Below are 22563 nucleotides of genomic sequence, written 5' to 3'. Positions count from 1 at the left end.
TAGAATAACATAAAAGTGTCATGCTTAAAGAGAAAAACAAAATCATCAATTCAGAAAAAAAAAAAAAAGGGAATTTAATTGAGGAATTAACATTTTAACATTCAATGAACCTATGATGTGAATACAGGACAGCAAAGTAGTATAAATCCAAAATTATACCACTGGAAGCACTTCTAGCACAACTTCATCACACAATTAGCAATAGAATAACATAAAAGCGCGTGCTTAAAGAGAAAAAAAAAATCATCAATTCAGAATATTAGGAATTTAATTAAGGAATTCACATTTTACCAGTCAATAAACCTATGATGTGAATACAAGACAGCAAAGTAGTATAAATCCAAACTTGTACCATTGACACTCAATTAGCAATAGAATAACATAACAGCTCGTAATTAAAGAGAAAAACAAATTCATCAATTCAGAAAATTTGGAATTTAATTGATGAATTAACATTTTAACATTCAATAAACCACAGCATAGTAGCACAAAATCCAAAATTATACCATTGGAACCACTTCTTACACTACTTCTTCACACAATTAGCAATAAGACAACATAAAAGTCATGCTTAAAGAGAAAAAACAAAAATCAATTCATTAATTGAGGAATTAACATTTTAACATTCAAATAAACCTATGATGTGAATGCAGGACAGCAAAGTAGTACAAAATCCAAAATTTCACCATCGAAAGCACTTTTTTCACAAATTCATCACACAATTAGCAATAGAATAACATTAAAAGCTCGTAGTTATCATCAATTCAGTAAATTTGGAATTTAATTAGGGAATTAGAGCGATACCTTGCCAAACACTGAGTTTGAGAGCTTCTTTATTGAGTCCTCTAACATAGTTCCCTAAATACCTCTGTAACAAGTACACTACTTGATCTTCCAACACCATTTTTGCGTACTGATCACTTTTCCTTCTTCTTCCTTCAAAATATCTAATACTATTGACTGTGAGTTTCTTCAAGTTTTTTCTATTTATAAGTTTGAAAACAATGAAATTGATTGCAAAAAATTGAAGTGTTGAGTAAGTTTCCCATAGCGAAAAGAGAATTGGAACCTGGAAGAATCTCGCACGTCTTTTTTCTTTTCCTTTTTTTTTTTCTTTTTTTTTTCTTTTTTGTTTCTGTAGATTTCTTGTGATAAAATGACAAAACTGGTCCCTTATGTTTAATGGTAGGTCTGAAATAGTCCTTCGAGTATGCTCTTATCAATTTTTGGTCCTTTAATTTTGTTAAGCGTTAACATTTTTAGTGTTCATCAAATATTTAATGGACTTTGTCTGTTAGATTGAACAAGAACTGTGGTAAAAATGAAAATCACCGTGAACTCACATTTAGAAATACTTCCTCTGCCCAAAAAAATTGGCATTTTTCACTTTTCGAAAGTCAATTTTTTAAATTTTGACCGTGTGATTTAACATAGAATCTTTTATTTTTTTGAAATAAAATTTACATATTTGAAGACTACGTAAAAAGTACTATAAGTCACTATAATTAATAATTTAAAATATTTAAAAGACGTATAAAAAATTACGGTCAAAGAACAACTTGTTTAACTCTCGAAAAACGAAAAGTCTTAATCTTTTTGGGACGGAGAGAGTAAAATTTTTGTAGCCTTTGATATTCTTGGTTTATTTTTAGAGCTTGATGTATCTTTTTGAGGTGTAATTTATATTATTTTTTAGTATAATTTTTTGTGTTGCATATTTTAAAATTTGATGAAATTTTCTTGGTGTTTATAGTTAAGTCTTTTTTACATTATTTCCGTCAATCTAACCAACAAATTTCGGTAAATATTTTATGGATACTAAAAGTGTTAAGTTTTGACAAATTTAAAAGATCAAAACTGTTAAGTTCATACTTAAGGGACAATTTTGAATCTACGATCGAACATAAGGGACCCTCTGTATGTCATTTTCTTAATTTATTAAGCTTAACGCAAAGTGACGAGGAGGAGGTTTTTCGTTTTAGGATATTTCTTTTATTTTATTAAATTTTTTAATATCTACACGTGGAGCAACTAATATCTTGCCGACTTAATTTAGGCTCATCACGTGGTACTCACGTGTTGGCATTAATTTTTCGTTTTGGAATCTCAATTTGGTCAGTTGACTAAACTAAACTTAGATTTTAGTCCTTGACTTGAAGTCGAGATTAATATTGTTTAATCTTTAATTTTTAAGACAAGTCAATTTCGTTCATTCACTTTTAGCCTCAATAAAATATAAAATAAGCCTTATATCATTTTCATACATTTCATCGATTACACATCAAATTCTTAAATTATCTATTTAAATAATCTGTTAATGCAAGTTAAATTAGCGTAGATCATATTATTTTATTGATATATTCATGCCAATTCAATTAAATGAAGGGTGTCAATGTATCAGATTGAATTTGAGGGATGAGAATTGTGACACTTTGCCTGTCATTTGACGCTAAGAAATAAAAAATATAACAGCAGTTGACTGCTAAAACTGTATGGAAAGCACTGCTAAAGCTCCAAGCACCAAACTATAAAGGCAAAATTTTGTTCTACAGTTAGTTGGGGCATTTTATTAAAAGAGACTTTCGAGTTACTTATTTAAGAATTTAGGACTCAAGTTTTAAAAATTAGGTAAAAGGGACTCTATCCCTCTAAGTTTTTTTAATTTACACAAAAATTCTAAGTTTTTTAATTTACACAAAACCCTTAAGTTTTTTTAATTTACACAAAAACCCAAAAATAAAAGCACTTTTTACCAACAAAAAAAAAAAAAAAAAAAAAGCGTACGTTTTTCTCTTAAAAAATACGCTAGCAACTATTGGTTGCTTAAACAACTCCTTGTTGCTTATACAATAACCTTGTATCTCATTAAAACTAGGTAAACAACTAGTAGTTGTTTAAATAAATAAAGGTTGCTTATAATAAACAACACGAAGTTGTTTAAGCAACTCATTATTGCTTATACATGAACTCAATTGGAAATTAATTGATTGATCACAAATGAAAATTAACTAATATAAAAACCTTGTTTCTTGTAAAAACTAGTCATTTGATGAGTTATTAAATCCAACTTATTAATTTTATCATCAATTAATTGACTATACTAATAGCTTAAACAAAAATTTGCGATCCGAGTGATAATGGAATCAATGTTGTTTGATTATATGAATATTAGAACATCAACTTATTGACTTGATAACAATTGAATATCAAACGAGTCGTTCAATGAGTTATTAAACCCAACTTATTAATAATATCACAATTGATCGCAAAATTGATTGACTCTACTAATAGTTTAACAATAACTTACTGATCTAGTGATAATGGAATGAATGTTGTTTGATTATATGAATATTTGAACATCAACGTATTCACTTGATAACAATTAAATGTCAAACGAGTCGTCAATGAGTGGTTAAACCCAACTTATTAATAATATCACAATTGACGCAAATTGATTGACTCTACTAATAGTTTAACAATAACTTATTGATCTAGTGATAATGGAATCAATGTTGTTTGATTATATGAATATTTGAACGTCAACGTATTCACTTGATAACAATTAAATATCAAACGAGTCGTCAATGGGTGATTAAGCCCAACTTATTAATAATATCACAATTGATCGCAAAATTACTGACTACCAATAGTTTAACAATAACTTACTAATCTAGTGATAATGGAATCAATGTTGTTTGATTATATGAATATTTGAACATCAACGTATTCACTTGATAACAATTGAACATCCAATGACCGTTCGATAAGTTCTAATGTAAACAACCAACAGTTTCATAAACAACTTCGTGTTGTTTAACATAAATAACTACTATTTGCTTAAGCAACAATCGATTGTTTGCTAAGTTTTCACAAGAATTGGGGTTCTGTTGTAAGCAACTAGGAGTTGTCGAAACAACTTTTTGTTGTTTATTGTAAGCAACTTTTTGGGTTTTGTTAAAAGTTTTTGATCTTTTAATTGAGTCAATCAATTTTGCGATCAATTGTGATATTATTAATAAGTTGGGTTTAACCACTCATTGGACGACTCGTTTGACATTTAATTGTTATCAAGTGAATACGTTGATGTTCAAATATTCATATAATCAAACAACATTCATTCCATTATCACTAGATCAGTAAGTTATTGTTAAACTATTAGTAGAGTCAATCAATTTTGCGATCAATTATGATATTATTAATAAGTTGGGTTTAATAACTCATTGAACGACTCGTTTGATATTTAATTGTTATCAAGCAATAAGTTGATGTTCTAATATTCATATAATCAAACAACATTGATTCCATTATCCTTTGGATCGGTAAATTTTTGTTTAAACTATTAGTATAGTCAATCAATTGATGATAAAATTAATAAGTTGGATTTAATCACTCATCAAATGACTAGTTTTTACAAGAAACAAGGTTTTTATATTAGTTAATTTTCATTTGTGATCAATCAATTAATTTCCAATTGAGTTCATGTATAAGCAATAATGAGTTGCTTAAACAACTTCGTGTTGTTTATTATAAGCAACCTTTATTTATTTAAACAACTACTAGTTGTTTACCTAGTTTTAATGAGATACAAGGTTATTGTATAAGCAACAAGGAGTTGTTTAAGCAACCAATAGTTGCTTGCGTATTTTTTAAGAGAAATCGTACAGTTTTTTTTTTTTTTTTTTTTGGTAAAAGTGTTTTTATTTTTGAGTTTTTGTGTAAATTAAAAAAAAACTTAGGGGTTTTGTGTAAATTAAAAAAACTTAGGAGTGTTTGTGTAAATTAAAAAAACTTAGGGGGATAGAGTCCCTTTTAATTTTTTACCTAAGTTTACAAATATTTTAATTCAACCTCATCTCTTCATGGAATCTTCATAATTAACCCCTAATTAAATATTTATAACAAAAGAAAAGGAAAAAGAAATAGAAATCCCCTTTTCTTCATTCCACTCTCAAAGAGCCCTTTTAGCTCATTTTCCCGAGTTAGTTAAGGAAATGAGGCCTACGATGCATGAAAACTAAGTACGAATAGTAAATAAAACAGAGGGACGTTTATAGGTCAATAATCCTGGCATGGATATTGCCCAAACCAGAAAAGTCCAAAACAGCCCTAAACGCCACCTCGGCTCAGCAGGCACACAAACAGGACTACCGCCTGGGTTTGATAAATTTGTTTGGGTTATTCTCTGCCTGACCTCAATACCATTCTTGGTGAATCCAAGTTAATTAAAGCATTTTCACCATAATATCTAGTAGTCTAGTGTGATATAGTTCGGCACGAGTTATTTAGCCTATCATTTAAGATAAATATGAATTCAAGATTAAAAATTAAAACAAAATGAAATAAAAGAAAAATTACCTAAAACTGTAAGTTGTGCTAAAAAAAAGATAAAGATTGTAGTAAACTGCAAACTTTTATTATACGGGGAATATTTTTTACGAAGATAGAGCAGGTGGTTTCTAAACCTATAGAGCAGGTGGTTTCTAAAACCTACTTTCTACTTAATTGAATGATCCTTTTATATAGGATCAGTACAACGAGCTGACAAAATTAAAACAGTACAGTAGCCCGACATGTAGCCAACAAGATAAAAAGTAAAGCACCATTATGCGGATGCTTTTTGAAAAGAAAAATACAAATAAAAAAGCTATCTAGAAAATTTGAATAAGGAAGTGCAATAATTGAAAGAAAGAAAGGAAAAAAAAAAAAAAAAACTAGTGCAATAATTGAAAGAAAAAAAGAAAAAACTTTGCTTTTATTAAAGCAAAAACATTTTTATGAAAGTTGACGTTTTCTTTTTAGCGTTATTGCTGAATACTGGGTCCTTTTATCACCTCATTTTTTCTTTCTCTTTGTCTTTTGCGAAAGTAGAAGATTCTTCCAACTGGCCTTTAAATTTTTTCATAAATTTTTTAACATCTTCAGTATCATCAAGACTTTGGAATTCCCCCGCTAAACAAGTTTGAAAAGTTAGTTCTCATTTGATTCCTTTTAATATACGGTTGAATAATTGTTGAATCTATTTTACGAAACTCAATTACACAAGAAAGAATAATTGCCATTTTTGTTCGACTATTGCGAAGATCCGTTTAGTTTATAGACGTACAATATTGAATCTTGTTTGCCTAGGTTTATGTAGAAACCCCCAAGTAAAAAATAATTAATATAATAATAATAATAATAAATAAATAAATAAAAGATACATCAATTATAGTACTCGAGTCATGTATCTATTAAAAAAACATACAGTAGCTTTTAAAAATATGATAAAATATTTGCATATTTTAGGATTAAGAAACTCTATTGCATTATGAACTTATCAAACTATCTAATATTAAATAATTATTTCCATTATCAAAGGTATACTATTCAAAAAATGGCTCAACACAGTGTAGTTATTCGATGCTTTCACATACTTGAGTCTTGCTGGGGGTGGTCTTTAATTTTTGCCTCTCAAATTGGTGGTCTTTAACTTTTGCCCTTCGATAAAAATCTCTTGGTTTGGGGTTCGAACCCTCGCTCAGTAAAAAATTAAAAAAAAAATTGCAAGGTAGAGTTTGAATTCACAAGACAGAGTTTTGAAGGGCAGAATGTTGCCTATACAAAATTCTGTCTTGTGAATCCAAACATCTGCCTTGCGACTTTTTTTTTACTGAGTTGAGTTCGAACTCACAATTTCGGATATTAAGCTAAGGGTAAAACTTAAAAACCACCGATTTGAAGGACCAAAATTAAAAACCACCCCAAATGAAGAACATTCCGCGCAAAAAAAAAAAGCTCATCAACACTATGGCAAGCTGAATTCATTGTGGATTGGGCTTTTTATATAAGCCCAATTTTGTCAGCACTTCTCTGAGGGTAACGTGTCCAACTATAACTTTTTGGCCCGAAGTGCACAACCAGCCATTCTGGGCCGCTAATTAAATTCAAGATATATTAGTCCAAATAAATATTATGGATTAATATAATTGGATTAATTATTTAAGTCCAATAAATATGGATTTTTAATTAATGGTCCAATTTTGTTGGGCTAGTCCTTAATTAATATTGGGCTATAAATAATGAGCCCACTTTGCTAAGCTCAAGATGTCATCTTCCTAGAGGCCCAAATTTGGTGCCACGTGTCAAATGACGTGGCACGCCAAGTCAAACGAAGGAGCCAATAGGATCATGCCACGTGTCAAAATGATGCAGCATGCCTAGTCAAATCAAAGGCCAATGAAGATGTGCCACGTGTACAAGTGACATGTTTCGCCAATCAAATATCGACATGTCAGCTTAAATCTGATTGGTCAAAAGAAGTTTGTCCTTATCACAACTCCTCCATCCTACAACTATAAATAGGGGTCTCATAATTTAGAAAAAAGGACAGAAATTCTAACAAGAAGCCAGAGAGAGCTCGTGGATCAAACGCTGCAGATTTCTCTACAAGCTAAAAAAACATTCAAGCACTCAAGTATTTCTCTAGAAGTTCTAGAGTTCAAGACGAAGATTCAAGATCAAGCTTCAAGCCCTTGAATCCAAACACAAGTTCAAGATCACGATCATTAGATTCAAGATCAAGCTCAAAAGCCCTTGAATTCAAGTACAAGTCAAGATCAAATCCATCAAGTTCAAGATCAAGCTCAAAAGCCCTTGAATTTATTGTTGAAAAGACGAATCAGAGGAATCATAGAGATTGTAACACTCATATTCTGAAATCAAATACAACGATTGTTGCGATATTTTTCTGTCTTGATTATTATTTTCTCGACGCGAATTTTATTGTCTACAAATTTTGGCACGCCCAGTGGGACAATCTCTACCTCTCATCTCAACTTTTCGATCATCAAAGTTTTAGAACATCTAAATGACTTCAAAGAAGCTCTATTCCAAATCAACTTCCTCCAAGGCTGCTGACTCCAAGTTCTCTCGATCGATGTGGAAAGCATCCTCGACATTACCTTTGGTAGCATTGGACCAGTTACGAGGAGCAAAGCAAGCATGTTGGGACAACAAGCACTCCAAGTGTCGTCCGCAACAACTCCTGTTTTTGGATCTTCATCCCCAAAAGGAGCAAGATCCTCTACTAATGCATCGGAGGAAGGAAGCAGCATTGCTGAAAAGATTAAGAAGACTCTAGCTCTACTTGATCTCTCTGGATCCAAGAACTCTGCTATGAAGGAAGATGATGATACTTCAAGTGACGGATCCTCTCCACTCACACCACATGAAGTAGGCCAGTCAAAGATCAACTTATGCGATAATCCATGCTATTCTCCAACATCCCCAACAATCATGCAAGCAATGGTAACTAACGCTTCATCGATGGAGGAGACACTAGCAAACTTGGCAAAGGTGATTGATGGCTTGGCCAAGCATGTGCAAAATCAAGATGCTCGGATTGAGAAGTTGATGGACAAGATGGATGGATTAATGGAAGGAGAATCCAGCCACGCACCTGGGAAGGGTCCAGAAGCACAGGAGACTGAACCTCGTGCAAAACAAGTACCGCCTACCAAGGAAATTCCAGTTTCTTCTGAAGGGATGATTCCGCTTGACCGACTAAAGGAGTTCATCGAAGGGACTATCAAGGATAAGTACGAAGTTGCTAGCCAAGTCTTCTTTTACTTACGGCAAAGCCGTACACTACAAGAATTGATAGCTTCAAGATGCCCGCCGGTTATCAACCTCCCAAATTTCAACAATTTGAAGGCAAGGGAAATCCAAAGCAACATGTTGCACATTTTGTTGAAACATGTAACAACGCTGGGACTTATGGAGACTATCTTGTCAAGCAGTTCGTCCGCTCCCTCAAGGGGAATGCCTTTGACTGGTACACTGATCTTGAGCCTAATTCTATCGATAGTTGGGAGCAACTAGAGCAGGAGTTCCTCAATCGCTTTTATAGCACAAGGCGTACCGTGAGCATGGTCGAACTTACAAGCACTCGCCAGAGGAAGGGCGAACCAGTTATCGATTTCATCAATCGATGGAGAAATGCAAGTCTAAACTGCAAAGATAGGCTCAGCGAAGCTTCTGCGATAGAGATGTGTATCCAAGGAATGCATTGGGGGCTTCACTACATCTTGCAAGGAATTAAGCCAAGGTCTTTTGAAGAACTAGCTACTCGTGCTCATGACATGGAGTTGAGCATGTCTTCCACTGGGAATGAAGTAATGCCTGTCTACGACCCTCGCAAAGGAAAGGACAAGCAGGAACCCAAGAAATGGAGCAAGTTCGTTCCCAAGAGTGACAACAAAGAATCCATGAACGTCAATGTCTCGCCTGTAAAGTTTACTACGAAGGTGAGCAAGAAGCAGAGTATGAAAGCAACTTCCTTCCAAGACAACAAAAGTCGAAAGTCGACCTTGAAGGAGATGCAAGAAAGAGAATACCCTTCCGGATTCTCGATGTCCCTGAAATTTTTGATGAACTACTTGAGCTGAAACTCATTGAGTTACCAGAGATGAAGCGGCCCAATGAAGCTGGAAGAACAAACGACCCGAACTATTGCAAGTATCATCGACTTGTGGGTCACCCTCTTGAGAAGTGCTTTGTCTTCAAGGACAAAGTTATGCAGTTGGCTAATGAAAACAAGATTCTGCTTGACGATGAGAAGGCAAGTTCGAATCAAGTCTCTATCACCTTTGGTTCTTTCGATCCGGTCCAGATACGCAGCTTTGAAGAACATGAGGAAGGACCATTGGAGGAAGATAGAACCCAGGTTGATGAAGCCGATGATGAAGGTTGGATTCTGGTGACTAGGCGGAGACGCTGTAAAACAAGTCCACAAAAAGAATCATCTAAACAACCAACTAGGAAAAGGATGGTTAGAAGACCAAGGAAGCAAAAATCAGTTGAGCATCCGAAGAAAGCAAAAGTGGAGGAGAACTACCACCAAGAACCACGACGTCCCGTGACTTTGGAGGAATTCCTACCAAGTTGGTTCCGCAATAAGACTGCTCGAGACAACATTGAGGCATCATGCTTCAATACTGATAAAGAAGAAGCAAATGATGAAAGCCTATCAACATTGTCTCTATCATCATCTGAAAAGCCTGTTGAATCTTCTTCCCAAGAGGTACACGCATGTGATACAAGAATCACATTCACGGATGACGATCTTCTACTTGGTGAAACACTACACAATCGTCCTTTGTACATGGTGGGTTATGCCCTCGAGAAGAGGATAAACAGAATATTGATAGATGATGGATCTGGAGTTAACATTCTTCCTATTCGCACAATGAAGGAACTTGGTATCACAACTGAAGAACTTTCTGAAAGCCGCTTGATGATACAAGGATTCAATCAAGGGGGCAACGAGCCATAGGTGCTATCAAATTAGATATCACCATCGAAGATTTGCGATCAAGTGCATGGATGCATGTCATCGACGCAAAGACTTCGTATAATATGTTGCTTGGCAGGCCATGGATACACGAGAACAAAGTTGTCCCATCCTCCTACTATCAATGTTTGAAGTATCTCGAAGGCAGTGTCGAAAAGAAGATAGTTGCTGATGATAAGCCATTTACTGAAGCAGAGTCACACTTCATCGATGCGAAGTTCTACTTGAAGAACTACATTGTGAGAGAAGTAAAAGTCGATGACATCGCAACGACCAAGAGTGATAAGATCGCAACTAAAAGAGCTGATGAGACTATTGGAAAAGTTAAAGTTGGTGCTGAGGTGCCGCACTCCAGTCCGAATAAAGGGAACATCGTGTCTTTGAAAAAGAAGAAGAAGACAACTCCCGTGCTCTGCTATGTTCCAAAGTTGAAGAAAGAGGAAGGTCAACCATCTGAAGCTCAAGGAAATATGCTAGGGGGCTAACTCTTCCTATCAGACGAATTGACGCGATAAATTTGTCCTCAAAGCTACTTGGAGACTTCGTGGCTCAGAATCCGCCACAAAATATGGCACTCCCTACAAAACGTACAAATGAAGGCTTTGATCCAAATGCTTACAAGTTATTTGTCAAGGCTGGGTACAACCCCAACGAGCCATCAAAGTTAGGGAAACTTCCATCAGGAGCTACCATGATGCAATCACGTGAAGGTTTGGGATACAAACAACCTCCGCCAGTTCGCATATCCATAAGAAGGGCAAGTACCAACTACATCACCGTGGAAGATGAGTCTGTTGCTTCCAACAAAAGGCCTTCAGTGTTTGATCGTCTTGGAAAGTCGGCCACAAAAGCTTCTGTGTTTGAGAGATTGGGGCCGTTGAAGATGAAGAAGAAGAGGAAGAACAAGTTCCACAGAGATTATCAAAGCGTGAAAACGCTCGCTTTGCCTAGAACCCAGAAGGATATACAAAGTTTGATTCCTTCTAGAATGAGGCGACAAACAAACCTTGTGGTTTCATGTGGGGAGGTGCTAAAAGCAAAGTCTCACACTGTGGTGTATACCAAGGAGCGTGACGAAGATGAGGAAAGTGTAGGTTCTTCATATCATATTACTACACAAAGTGATCAAGATACTTCATTTCAGATGGAGGTTGCCGAGAAGTTGGAGGACATCTCCTCGTGTTACCACATATCTTTCAATGATGGTGATCCTCAAGAGGATGAAGATGCTAGAGATGCTCCTCCAGAACTTGAAGAAGGGGTGAAGACCACAGTAGACTCCTTGAAAGAAGTTAATCTTGGTACTGATGAAGACCCAAGGCCCACCTACCTAAGTGCTTTTCTAAAGGTGATGAAGAAGACACTTACATGGAAATACTCAAAGAATATAGGGATGTTTTTGCTTGGAGTTATAAAGAGATGCCTGGATTAGATCCCAAAAGTAGCCATCCCGGCGGTCAAGAATGGTGCCCGTCTGTTAAGCAGGCCCAAAGCCATTTCAGACCAGATTTGGTTCCTTCGATCGAAAATAAAGTCAACAAACTCATTGAAGCTGAATTTATTCACGAAGTTAAATATCCTACATGAATTTTGAGTATCGTTCCTGTGAAAAAAAAGATTGGTCAAATTCGAGTTTGTGTTGACTTCAGGGATCTTAACAACGTATGCCCTAAAAATGATTTCCCGCTTCCCATCCCAGAATTGATGATTGATGCTACCACTGGTTATGAGGCGATGTCTTTCATGGACGGTTCATCCAGCTATAACCAAATTGGCATGGCGCCAAAAGATGAAGAGCTTACTGCAGTTCGTACACCCAAGGGTATTTATTGTTACAAACTGATGCCTTTCGGTTTGAAAAATGCTGGTGCCACATATCAAAGGGCTATGCAGAATATCTTTGATGATTTGCTCCACAAAAATGTTGAACGCTATGTGAATGACTTGGTGGTAAAATCAAGAAAGAGGAGCGACCACTTGCAAGAGTGAGAATGGTGTTCGAGCGACTTTGGAGATATCAACTTCGAATGAATCCATTGAAATTTGCCTTTTGAGTTACTTCTAGGAAATTTCTTGGTTTCATTGTTCGACATCGAGGAATCGAAATTGATCAAGCCAAAGTTGATGCGATTTTAAAAATGCCCGAGCCTCGAAATATTCATGAGTTAAAAAGTCTGCAAGGGAAGCTAGCTTACATTAGGAGATTCATTTCGAATTTAGATGGAAGGTGCCAACCATTCAGTCGTCTCATGAAGAAGGGCGCCCTTTCAAGTGGGACGAAGCATGTACTAATGCCTTCGAGAATATCAAGTCATATTTAATGAAGCCTCCAGTTCTAGTAGCCCCTGTACCTGGAAAACCATTGATATTATACATTTCAGCACAAGAAAGGTCGGTTGGAGCGTTGTTGGCCCAAGAGAATAGTGAAGGGAAAGAAAATTCTCTTTACTACTTGAGCAGAATGATGACACCAAATGAGCTGAATTACACGCCAATTGAAAAGTTGTGTTTGGCGCTAGTCTTCTCGATTCAAAAGTTGAAGCACTACTTTCAAGCTCATAGTGTTAACCTTATTTCCAGAGCAAATCCCATCAAGTTTGTGATGTCAAAACCAGTCCTCAGTGATCGACTAGCAAGGTGGTACCTCCAGTTTCAACAATTTGAGATTACATACATCCCTCAAAAGGCTGTAAAAGGACAGGCATTGGCGGACTTCTTAGCGGATCACCCGATACCTGATGATTGGGAGCTAACTGATGAACTTCCCGACGAAGATGCAATGGTCGTTGAAATTCAACCTCCGTGGAAAATGTACTTTGATGGTGCTGCACAACGTGATGGAGCTGGTGCTGGTGTGGTGTTTGTTACTCTGCAAGGAGAAGTTCTACCATACTCCTTTACTTTGACACAACGTTGCTCCAACAATGTCGCTGAATATCAAGCACTAATACTTGGACTTGAAATGGCCGTCGACATGAAGCAGTTGCAGTTGCAAGTCTTTGGTGACTCTCAGTTGGTGATCAATCAACTCTTGGGAAGCTACGAAGTCAAGAAGCCCGAATTACTCCCCTATCATGGTTATGCTCAGAAGTTGATAGGATGGCTTGGTGATGTGACTCTTCAAAGATGTTCCTAGGAAGGAAAATAAGAAAGCCGATGCTTTAGCTGCTCTAGCTTCAACGCTAACTCGCCGATCAAACACAAGTGACTATCTGCCAAAAATGGGTAGTACCTCCGCCAAATGAGGATGAAGGCGCGGAAAATGAGCTTGAGCATCTCGTAGCTGTTTCTGAAGCTGCAAAGGAAGACTGGCGACAACCCATCATTGACTACTTGAGTTATGGGATACTGCCAGAAGACTCAAGAAGAAGAACTGAGATTCGTCGTCGTGCACCTCGATTCCTTTACTACAAGGATACTTTATATAGAAGATCTTTTGAGGGGGTACTCTTGCGATGTTTGGGGGAGGATGAAGCAGTCCAAGCTTTGCAAGAAGCACATTCAGGAGTATGTGGATCACATCAATCTGGACCAAAGCTCCACTTTCACATAAAAAGGATGGGATATTATTGGCCAACGATGGTGAAAGATTGCTTGGACTATGCTCGAAGATGCAAGGCTTGTTAGTTTCATGCGAATTTTATACATCAGCCGCCCGAAGCATTACACCCGACCATCGCATCTTGGCCATTTGACGCTTGGGGGTTGGATGTCGTTGGTCCGTTGCCGAAATCTTCTGGTGGACACTTGTACATCTTGGCTGCAACCGATTACTTCTCAAAATGGGCTAAAGTTGTCGCTCTTAAAGAAGTGAAGAAGGAGAATGTTGCGAACTTCATCCGAGTAAATATCATCTACCGCTTCGGCATTCCTCGTTACATAATAACGGACAATGGCAAGCCATTTGATAACAAATTGATGAACAAGATTTGTGATCTCTTCGGCTTCAAGCAGCGTAAATCTTCTATGTATCATGCTGCCGCCAACGGTCTAGCTGAAGCGTTCAATAAGACTTTGTGTAACTTGTTGAAGAAGGTTGTCTCCAAGTCCAAACGAGATTGGCATGAACGAATGGAAGAAGCTTTGTGGGCATATAGGACGACTTACCGCACACCAACGCAAGCAACCCCATACTCGCTTGCTTATGGAGTTGAAGCAGTCCTACCACTTGAGCGCCAAATACCTTCTTTACGACTTGCTATTCAAGAAGGGCTCACCGAAGAGGAAAATGCTCGATTGCGTCTTGCAGAGTTAGAAGCACTTGATGAGAAAAGGTTGGAGGCTCAACAAAATCTTGAATGTTATCAAGCCCGTCTATCTCGTGCCTTCAACAAAAAGGTTCGCTTGAGGTCCTTCCAAGTGGGAGATCAAGTCCTTGCAGTAAGAAGACCCATCATCGTTTCCCATAAGTCTGGGGGCAAATTCACCTCAAAATGGGATGGACCATATGTCGTACAAGAAGCATATTCAAGTGGCGCTTACAAGCTTGTTGATGCGGATGGCATGAGGATCGGTCCTATCAACGCAAAGTTCTTGAAGAAGTACTATCCTTGAAGTAAGATGACGCTCCTTAAGGCACGAGCATAAACTGCATGCAACTCCTGGCCCGCAAGAGTATAAACTGTGCATGGCCAAAAAAAAAAAAAATGTCCACTAGGTTGAAAATCTCGCAAGAGGCGGCCTAGGCAAAAGTTAGGACACAAAAAAAAATGTCCACTAGGTTGAAAATCTCGCAAGGGAGGCAAAAATCTAGGCAAAAAAAAGTAGGACACAAAAAAAAAAAAAATGTCCGCTAGGTTGAAAACCCCGCAAGGGCGGCCTAGGCAAAAAGGACACAAAAAAAAAAAAAAAAAACTCACTTTTCTGAACTACGGTATGGCTTGATCCTTTTCACCGAGGTACGTAGGCGCTTAGAGTTTTATTCTAAGTTCAGTCGCATGAGTTAAAAATAAAAAAAAAACGCATCCCCCTATGCGTTCTTCAAAATGAAGTTCGCCTGACTAGGCGCATGGAGATCGTACATACAAGCATCCTTTTGCTTCAATTTGGACTTTCACTAAATATCAATGGTCCAACGAAGGCAAATCTCCATGACAAATGGGTTTCTCCAATGGAATGACTGTAATCTCTTAGCAAGTGGTTAAATCAAGGAGTTAAAGTCTGCAAAACCATTGGTCTCCAAATTGAAGGCCTCAAATCCGGCAACTCTTTGAGTTGAAGTCCAAAGCCATCGCAACTGCAAGGCGAAGCCTTCAAATATGTTAGTCTTCAAGCTAAAGTTTTAAATTCACCATATCTGCAAGTTGAAGTCTTAAAATCCAACAAGCCTTCAAGTTCAATCCTTCAAATCCGTCAAGTTTTCAAGTTGGAATAAAAAAATCTAAGGTGGATTTCCCGAATTTATCTGGGATGATCCAGAGGGTTTCCAACTTTGATTTTTGGATACATATTAGATTAGTAAGTCTAGTTTCCTGAGAATTTAGCGGCTCATGATTTTGATGTTCCTACATCGAGATATGAATTTTCTCGACGAAACTGCGCAAATCTGAAACTATCGACGTTTTAGCATGTATTGTCAACTTCTTGAATTTATCTGGAACTATTCAGATTGTTGTTGGCTTTGATTTTTGGACACGCTAGATTTATGAGTCTTTGCAGCTCGTGATTTCAACGCCCCTATGTCGAGATATGAATTTTTTTGCGAAACCTGCTCGAATCTGAGAAATATGATTTCAGATGTTCAAATTCCTAGATTTATCTGGGATGATTTATATGTTTGTTGACTTTGATTTTTGGATACATGTTAGATTTATGAGTCTAGTTTCTTGAGAATTTTGCGGCTCGTGATTTCAATGCCCCTACATCGAGATATGAATTTTTTGGCGAGACTGCTCGAATCTGAGAAATATTGGCGTTTCAGCATGTAGAGCCAAATTCTTGGATTTATCTGGGATGATCTATATGTTTGTTGACTTTGATTTTTGGATACATGCTAGATTTATGAGTCTAGTTTCTTGAGAATTTTGCGGCTCGTGATTTTAACGCTCCTACATCGAGATATGAATTTTTTTTGGAGAGACTGCTCGAATCTGAGAAATATTGGCGTTTTAGAATGTAGAGCCAAATTCCTTGATTTATCTGGGATGATTTATATGTTTGTTGACTTTGATTTTTTGGATACATGTTAGATTCCTAGGTATAGTTTCCTTAGAATTACACGGCTCATGGTTTCAACGTTCCTACATCGAGATATGATTTTTTTAGTGAAGCTGGGCGAATCTGAAACTATCGGCGTTTCAGCATGTAAAGCCGCCCGCAAGAACTTCGAGACATGAACAACAACATTTAAGATAAAGCAAAGCCTAATACAATAGCAATGTGCAATGAAACAAGTAAATGGTCCTTGATGTTGAAGCACAAAAGAGATATCAATGAGAATTGCAGTATAAACCAAAACGCAAGAAGCTTTTATTACTATCAAGAACATCAACTAATCAAATGCAAGAAAATAAAAGGAGAGCAAGAAAAAAAAAATGTTCCTATAGACTAATCTAAACACAATTTATAATTGATTAAGTCTTGGCGCATAGCTTCTAGACGCTCCTTCTTTCGCTCCAAATCAATCAAGTCGTCAGCATTCGATAAGTCTACGTCAAAGCATGCATCGAACTCATTGCTAGCAGTCGAGGCTCCTAATTTGGCTTCTTCAACTTCTTTCTCGGTGACTTCTAAGAGGGCTTCTAAATCTCTCTCTTTTTTTCGCAGCTTCTCTATCTTCTCCTTCACCTTATCTAGGGATTGATGGATAGAGGATACTTCTGCAACCTTTTCGTATTCTTCGAGCATGGCATTCGAAAGACGCTCTCCAGCTGCTATAAACGACTCTTTTCTTGCAGCTTCCACATCCTTATCATGTAGAGTTGATCGTGCCCGGTCATATGAAGCAAGCAAACTCAAAGAAGGAGTTCAATAATTTTGTCAAAGGTGAAACATCCACATCCTTGCCATCCATCTCTTCGAGGATCACTCGGATCTCATCTTCAAGGGATGAAGCGCAGTCTACATCACTTCTCGAGAGCTTACCTTGAATCACATCCCAAAGAGTAGAGATAAACTTCTTTCGATGGTCTAGGACAACCTTCTTTCCATCAAACACGGATTGCTGGACGCTTGTGTATATCGAACTCAATCTTTCTCTAACTTCATCACGAGGAAGGGAAGTTGAATCTTTTCCTACTCTGGCTGTAAAAGGTGGTTGCATTAAGTCCGGACCAGATATAGACTCAGTACTATCTTGTGACCCTTCTCGTTGCAATACTCTGAGACCACTTGACTGCACAAGAAAGACGAATAATTAGTAAAGGTCACTGAGGTATACCTGGTAAACTAAAAGTTTATTTTATCATACCTCTTTAATAGGAGCTGTCATAGTCTTCGAAGGGCTACCAATGCTGTCAGAGATTTCAACCACAGGAGTTTTAGTATCTTCCAAGCTGCTTGGACGTGCTTTCACTCTCTTAAAGTTACGATCTCCATTGCTACTCTCGCTCCTTTCTTGGGATAGTCTTTTGGAAGAATAGACGACTTGAGTAAGGGACTTTTCTCCTAAAACATTTGAAGGCAATTGAGCTTCCTTTCCTTGGTGCTGCCCAGACAACTTAGCATTTGAAGCACAAGGGATGTTAGTATTGGGGACTTCATTTGCACATACTTCATCTGATTCTTCCAAGAGTGCGGTAGCAATTGGCCCAACAATATTCATTAAAGTCTGCAGGTGTTTGTCAAGGAAATCCCCGTGCGTCTTCTTCCACCAGGTCTGGTAGTCAGCTGAAGAGAGTTTCTTTACATTGGAAGTGATTGAAGGAAAAACTGCTCGTGACATAGATCGATCCATCGTGCAAATCCTCCAAAACATGAGCCCTTCGTCTAAAGATACATCGCGGACATCATTCCCCAAAATACCAGGCTTGTTTTGATAAAACCCAAATTGACACTGAAGCGATGTGGACTATATGGCTCAATGATGAATGAATTATCGCACCTCAGAGGGAGATAGTTAAAACGGATATTCATAAAATAACTTGACTCCATAGCTCTGGCGCTCTACCACCATCTACATAATAGTAAGGGTGAGAATTATTTAGCATGGTTGATGTCCAAATCGCGCTTTCCCCAATATGAATGCGTCTTCTCGCGTCACTTTTGTCAAAATACTTTGCACCACCTTCCCCTGAGTATGCCACCATCTTGGGAATAGATGGTCCATGGGTAAGTGGATAATGAGTTTTAAAATAATGGGCAAGCCAACCATAAACATAATGAATAGGAAACCAAACTTTAATTTGATCAAGTTGCGAGGAAGACGAAATTTTATTCAAGCCATTGTAGATACTTGCCAAAATCGGAATAGCAAGGCCGACCTTCCGTCCACTCGCCATCATGCTTGCCATCTTGAAAGTCCCTAGACGAATGAAATCACCTTTCTTATTTGGGAAGACGAAAGCGCACAACCAACAGGACAAGAAAGCTGCCAAATATGTATCGTCTCTTTTGTCATACGTCACCCCAAGCTTGGAAAATACCGCGTCTTCCGTGTTTGACCATGTTGTCGTATCGGGTAAAGTCCCAGTAGGATTATGTGTCGATTTGAGACGAGCAGATTTCTTTTCCTTCCTTGGTGGAGCAGGTTCATACCTTAAAGGTTTCTTGCACCAAAATTTTATCCACTTGCTCAATGAGACTTCTTGGTCGACACCCCGGAGATGATGGAAGGCTGCGAACAAATATTCACAAGCTCGAGAAACATATCTTGTTCTTCTTTGGTCTAATCCTGTAAGTTCCTTGGCCTCAGGAACCACTTCTTCATAAAGAGAACCCCAAATAGGTAAGCCTCCAAGAACATGTAAGTCCCAAAGGGAAATGGATAATTCGCCAACAGATGTAAGGAGTGTATTCGTCTTGGGGCACCAAGCTTCGCAAAATGCTTGCAGAATATCCGAATTGCGATCGTAAGTAAAAAGTGAAGCGTAAACCGCATCATAAATCTGAGCCGTACCCAAGATTTCTTGACTCCTCCCAAGTATATCTTCAGCCCATTCCCAATACCCTGGAATGTGACGATACTCTCCCTCAATCGTCACGGTGTCTCCCCAACGTATCTCTCCTTGAATTATACGACGAGCTAAGCACGGTAGCGCGGACGCAATGTTGGCATGATGATGGTTTGGTGCTTGGAGTGACCACATCTTGGATGATCGATTAGAATTTTGGGTTTTCTCCGACGTCCAATTTGCCATATGAAGCGGATTCCTCAAAGAAGGCCACAGACTCGCATATCGCCCAGCTAGTATGGTATGAATCAAGAATCTAGTTTGGTCCGCGCCATCTTCAGTCTCAACTACGAGATACCTTAGTTTGGTGGATGGGGAAGTGTAGTGTCTGAAGTAAACCATCTCTTCAAGCTGCAAAGGACAAGAGAAGTTATTAGTAGCAGACTTAGACGTATATCCATAGGTACAAAGACCTTGACAAATGAACTCCCTAAATTCTTAAGGCGGGGACGAGTGTCCATCCCTTTGCGCCGTAAGACCTTACTTATTCTTAGGGCGGGGACGAGTGTCCATCCCTTTGCGCCGTAAGATTACCTTACCGTTCTTAGGGCGGGGACGAGTATCCATCCCTTTGCGCCGTAAGATTACCTTACCGTTCTTAAGGCGGGGACGAGTGTCCATCCCCCGCGCCGTAAGATTACCTTTGCGCCGTAAGATTCTTACCGTTCGGGGACGAGTATCCATCCCTTTGCGCCGTAAGATTACCTTACCGTTCTTAGGGCGGGGACGAGTATCCATCCCTTTGCGCCGTAAGATTACCTTACCGTTCTTAGGGCGGGGACGAGTATCCATCCCTTTGCGCCTCAAAATTATCTTCTTCTGCATGGGTCCTTCCCCTTGCACGAGAACTCATCATTGTCGTTTAAAAAAAAAAAAAAAGAAAGATGACATCCCTTTGCGCCTCGACGAAAAAAAATTACCTTCTTCATGCTGGGTCATTCGGACTCAAGAACTTCTCATTAAAGAGACAAAAAAAAAAAAAATTTTGGTCTCTCTACGAATGAGAAGGACGTAGCTATTTATAGAAAAATATGGAGGCTTGAGTTCCCTAATCCCATGCAAATTTGGAGAAAAGAATTGCATAAGAATTTTAGTAGGATAAGGAGAGGCCACCGCCTAAAAACAATTCCACGACAAAAGGAGTCGGCTTATAGATCTCAATCTCAAATTATGACTTAATCATTCAATTACTTGGGGAAAAGGTCATTATGTTGATCCATCAAAGTAAAATTGTCTTTAAATGTTGATACCAAATTTATAAATTTTCATCTCTTAAGTCTTAAGTTGTTATGTGATAAATGTTAATTTTCATATTTGTTTATAAAATTAAATGGAATACATCATGTATTACAAACATGGATTAAAGGAAAGACTTGGTTTGTTCAATGAAAGGAGAAAGCATTTTAATATATAAAATTATCAAGGACGATAAATTAATGGTTTTCTTACGTGTTGCCATTAATACTTCAACCCTTGTTATTTTTTTTAACAATTACTATCCTCGACAAGTCTTGAAGTAGGGGGCATTTGTGGACAAGTGAAATTTTATGAAGTTTAAATCCGCAAGAAATTTGAATTATATTAGATTCAAGATATATTAGTCCAAGAAAATATTATGGATTAATATAATTGGATTAATTATTTAAGTCCAATAAATATGGAATTAATTAATGGTCCGATTTTGTTGGGCTAGTCCATTGATTTGGGCTAGAAATAATGAGCCCACTTTGCAAGCCCAAGATGTCATCTTATCCAAGAGGTCCAAATTGGTGCCACGTGTCAAATGACGTGGCACGCCAAGTCAAATGAAAGGAGCCAATAGGGTCATGCCACGTGTCAAAATGATGCAAAGATGCCTAGTCAAATCAAAGGCCAATGAAGATGCGCCACGTGTACAAGTGACATGTTCCGCCAATCAAATATCGACATGTCGACTTAAATCGATTGGTCGAAAGAAGTCTCGTCCTTATCACAACTCCTCCATCCTACAACTATAAATAGGGGTCTCATAATTTAGACAAAGGACAGAAATTCTAACAAGAAGCAAGGGAGAGCTCGTGGATCAAACGCCGCAGATTTCTCTACAAGCTAAAAGCATTCAAGCACTCAAGTATTTCTCTAGAAGTTCTAGAGATCAAGACAAGATTCAAGATCAAATTCAAGCCTTGAATCCAAGTACAAGTTCAAGATCAAGACTCATACTCAAGATTCAAGATCAAGCTTGAAAAGCCCTTGAATTCAAGTCCAAGTCAAAGATCAAATCCATCAAGTATATAGATATATGAATAAGTTAAGTATCTTAAAAAGCCCTTAATTATTTATTAATGAAAAGACGAATCGGACAAATAAAGGAAAAATATAACACATAGAGATTGTTACCATATTTAACTAAATTGACCATATCTAGAGATTTATGTATATTATTTATGTCAATTATACTTAATAAATCAAATACAAAGATTGTTGCGATATATCCTAAATGGATCATATCTGAAAATTTATGTATATTATTTGATTATTATTTTCATCATATTATTAGGAATATCAGGGTCAAATTTTCTAAAAGATTTGGGTTAATTCCTTGGATGATTACCCAAGTTTTGGGAATTTCCTACAAAAATCACTATTATTTCATTTAGGACAATAAGGTCACTCAAATATCACTATTTCCCTCAAAAAAGTACCTAAACACCTCAAAATAGGGGTGGGCATGGTATGGTAGATACCGATTACCATACCGAAACCGAAATTTTTTATACCGCATGCTTTCGGTATTATGGTATATGGTACAGTATTTACGTATGCATTTAAAAAAGTTTGGTATTTGGCACGGTATTCGGTATTCATAAAGAAAATACCGAAATACCGAATACCATACCGAAGTATATAATTACATATACAATTCATATATCTTAGTATTATAATACTAACAAATATATAAACTAGTATTATTAGAAAACTAATTGTTTAAACGTTGAAACTTTGACTACTCTATCTTGATTTAAATGTTTTTTTTGTGTAATTGATTTACGAAGGGATTATTGTACTTTCTATTGAATATTTTTACGTGTGTAAGTGTTTAAGTACATAATAATTGAGATGTTTCTTAAGTAGCGGAAGTCA

The 22563-nt window shown here is 37.3% G+C and overlaps 3 protein-coding genes across 3 annotated transcripts in view; 1 reads left to right on the top strand and 2 right to left on the bottom strand.

Moving 5' to 3' along the window:
• Nucleotides 1–1064, bottom strand: part of LOC132030267 (uncharacterized) — a 70522-nt gene extending 69458 nt beyond the window's left edge. Inside the window, exon 1 of the mRNA XM_059419828.1 lies at nucleotides 805–1064. Coding sequence (XP_059275811.1) covers nucleotides 805–904 — 100 coding nt within the window. The 5' untranslated portion in view covers nucleotides 905–1064. The remainder of the gene's footprint in view (nucleotides 1–804) is intronic.
• A 10970-nt stretch (nucleotides 1065–12034) lies between these two features.
• Nucleotides 12035–14884, top strand: LOC132031802 (uncharacterized). The gene is made up of 4 exons (XM_059421703.1): nucleotides 12035–12315; nucleotides 12551–13458; nucleotides 13560–13837; nucleotides 13982–14884. Exons 1-4 carry the CDS (start codon nucleotides 12035–12037, stop codon nucleotides 14882–14884), a joined length of 2370 nt encoding a protein of 789 aa, XP_059277686.1.
• Nucleotides 14885–16876: 1992 nt separating this feature from the next.
• LOC132031801 (uncharacterized) lies at nucleotides 16877–18619 on the bottom strand. Its single transcript, XM_059421702.1, has 3 exons — nucleotides 17739–18619; nucleotides 17322–17663; nucleotides 16877–17236 (listed from the first exon to the last, which is right to left on the bottom strand). The coding sequence occupies exons 1-3, from the start codon at nucleotides 18243–18245 to the stop codon at nucleotides 16877–16879; spliced, it is 1209 nt and encodes a 402-aa protein (XP_059277685.1). The 5' UTR covers nucleotides 18246–18619.
• Nucleotides 18620–22563: the final 3944 nt, after the last annotated feature.

Source organism: Lycium ferocissimum, chromosome 9 (assembly GCF_029784015.1).
Source record: "Lycium ferocissimum isolate CSIRO_LF1 chromosome 9, AGI_CSIRO_Lferr_CH_V1, whole genome shotgun sequence".
NCBI classification, from domain to species: domain Eukaryota; kingdom Viridiplantae; phylum Streptophyta; class Magnoliopsida; order Solanales; family Solanaceae; genus Lycium; species Lycium ferocissimum.
Note: the sequence above shows the minus strand (reverse complement) of the source record. Positions and strands in the feature narration are given on the sequence as shown.

Excerpts from the sequence above, each read along its gene's own strand:
- LOC132031801 (XM_059421702.1), bottom strand. The coding sequence starts at position 18,245 with ATGTTTTGGAGGATTTGCACGATGGATCGATCTATGTCACGAGCAGTT. Across the intron at positions 17,664-17,738 it reads TGACAGCTCCTATTAAAGAG|TCAAGTGGTCTCAGAGTATT; the intron begins GTATGATAAAAT and ends TTTCTTGTGCAG. Across the intron at positions 17,237-17,321 it reads TGGATGGCAAGGATGTGGAT|GATGTGGAAGCTGCAAGAAA; the intron begins GTTTCACCTTTG and ends CTACATGATAAG.
- LOC132031802 (XM_059421703.1), top strand. The coding sequence starts at position 12,035 with ATGATTGATGCTACCACTGGTTATGAGGCGATGTCTTTCATGGACGGT. Across the intron at positions 12,316-12,550 it reads AGGAGCGACCACTTGCAAGA|ATGGAAGGTGCCAACCATTC; the intron begins GTGAGAATGGTG and ends TTTCGAATTTAG. Across the intron at positions 13,838-13,981 it reads TGCAAGAAGCACATTCAGGA|CCGCCCGAAGCATTACACCC; the intron begins GTATGTGGATCA and ends TTTATACATCAG.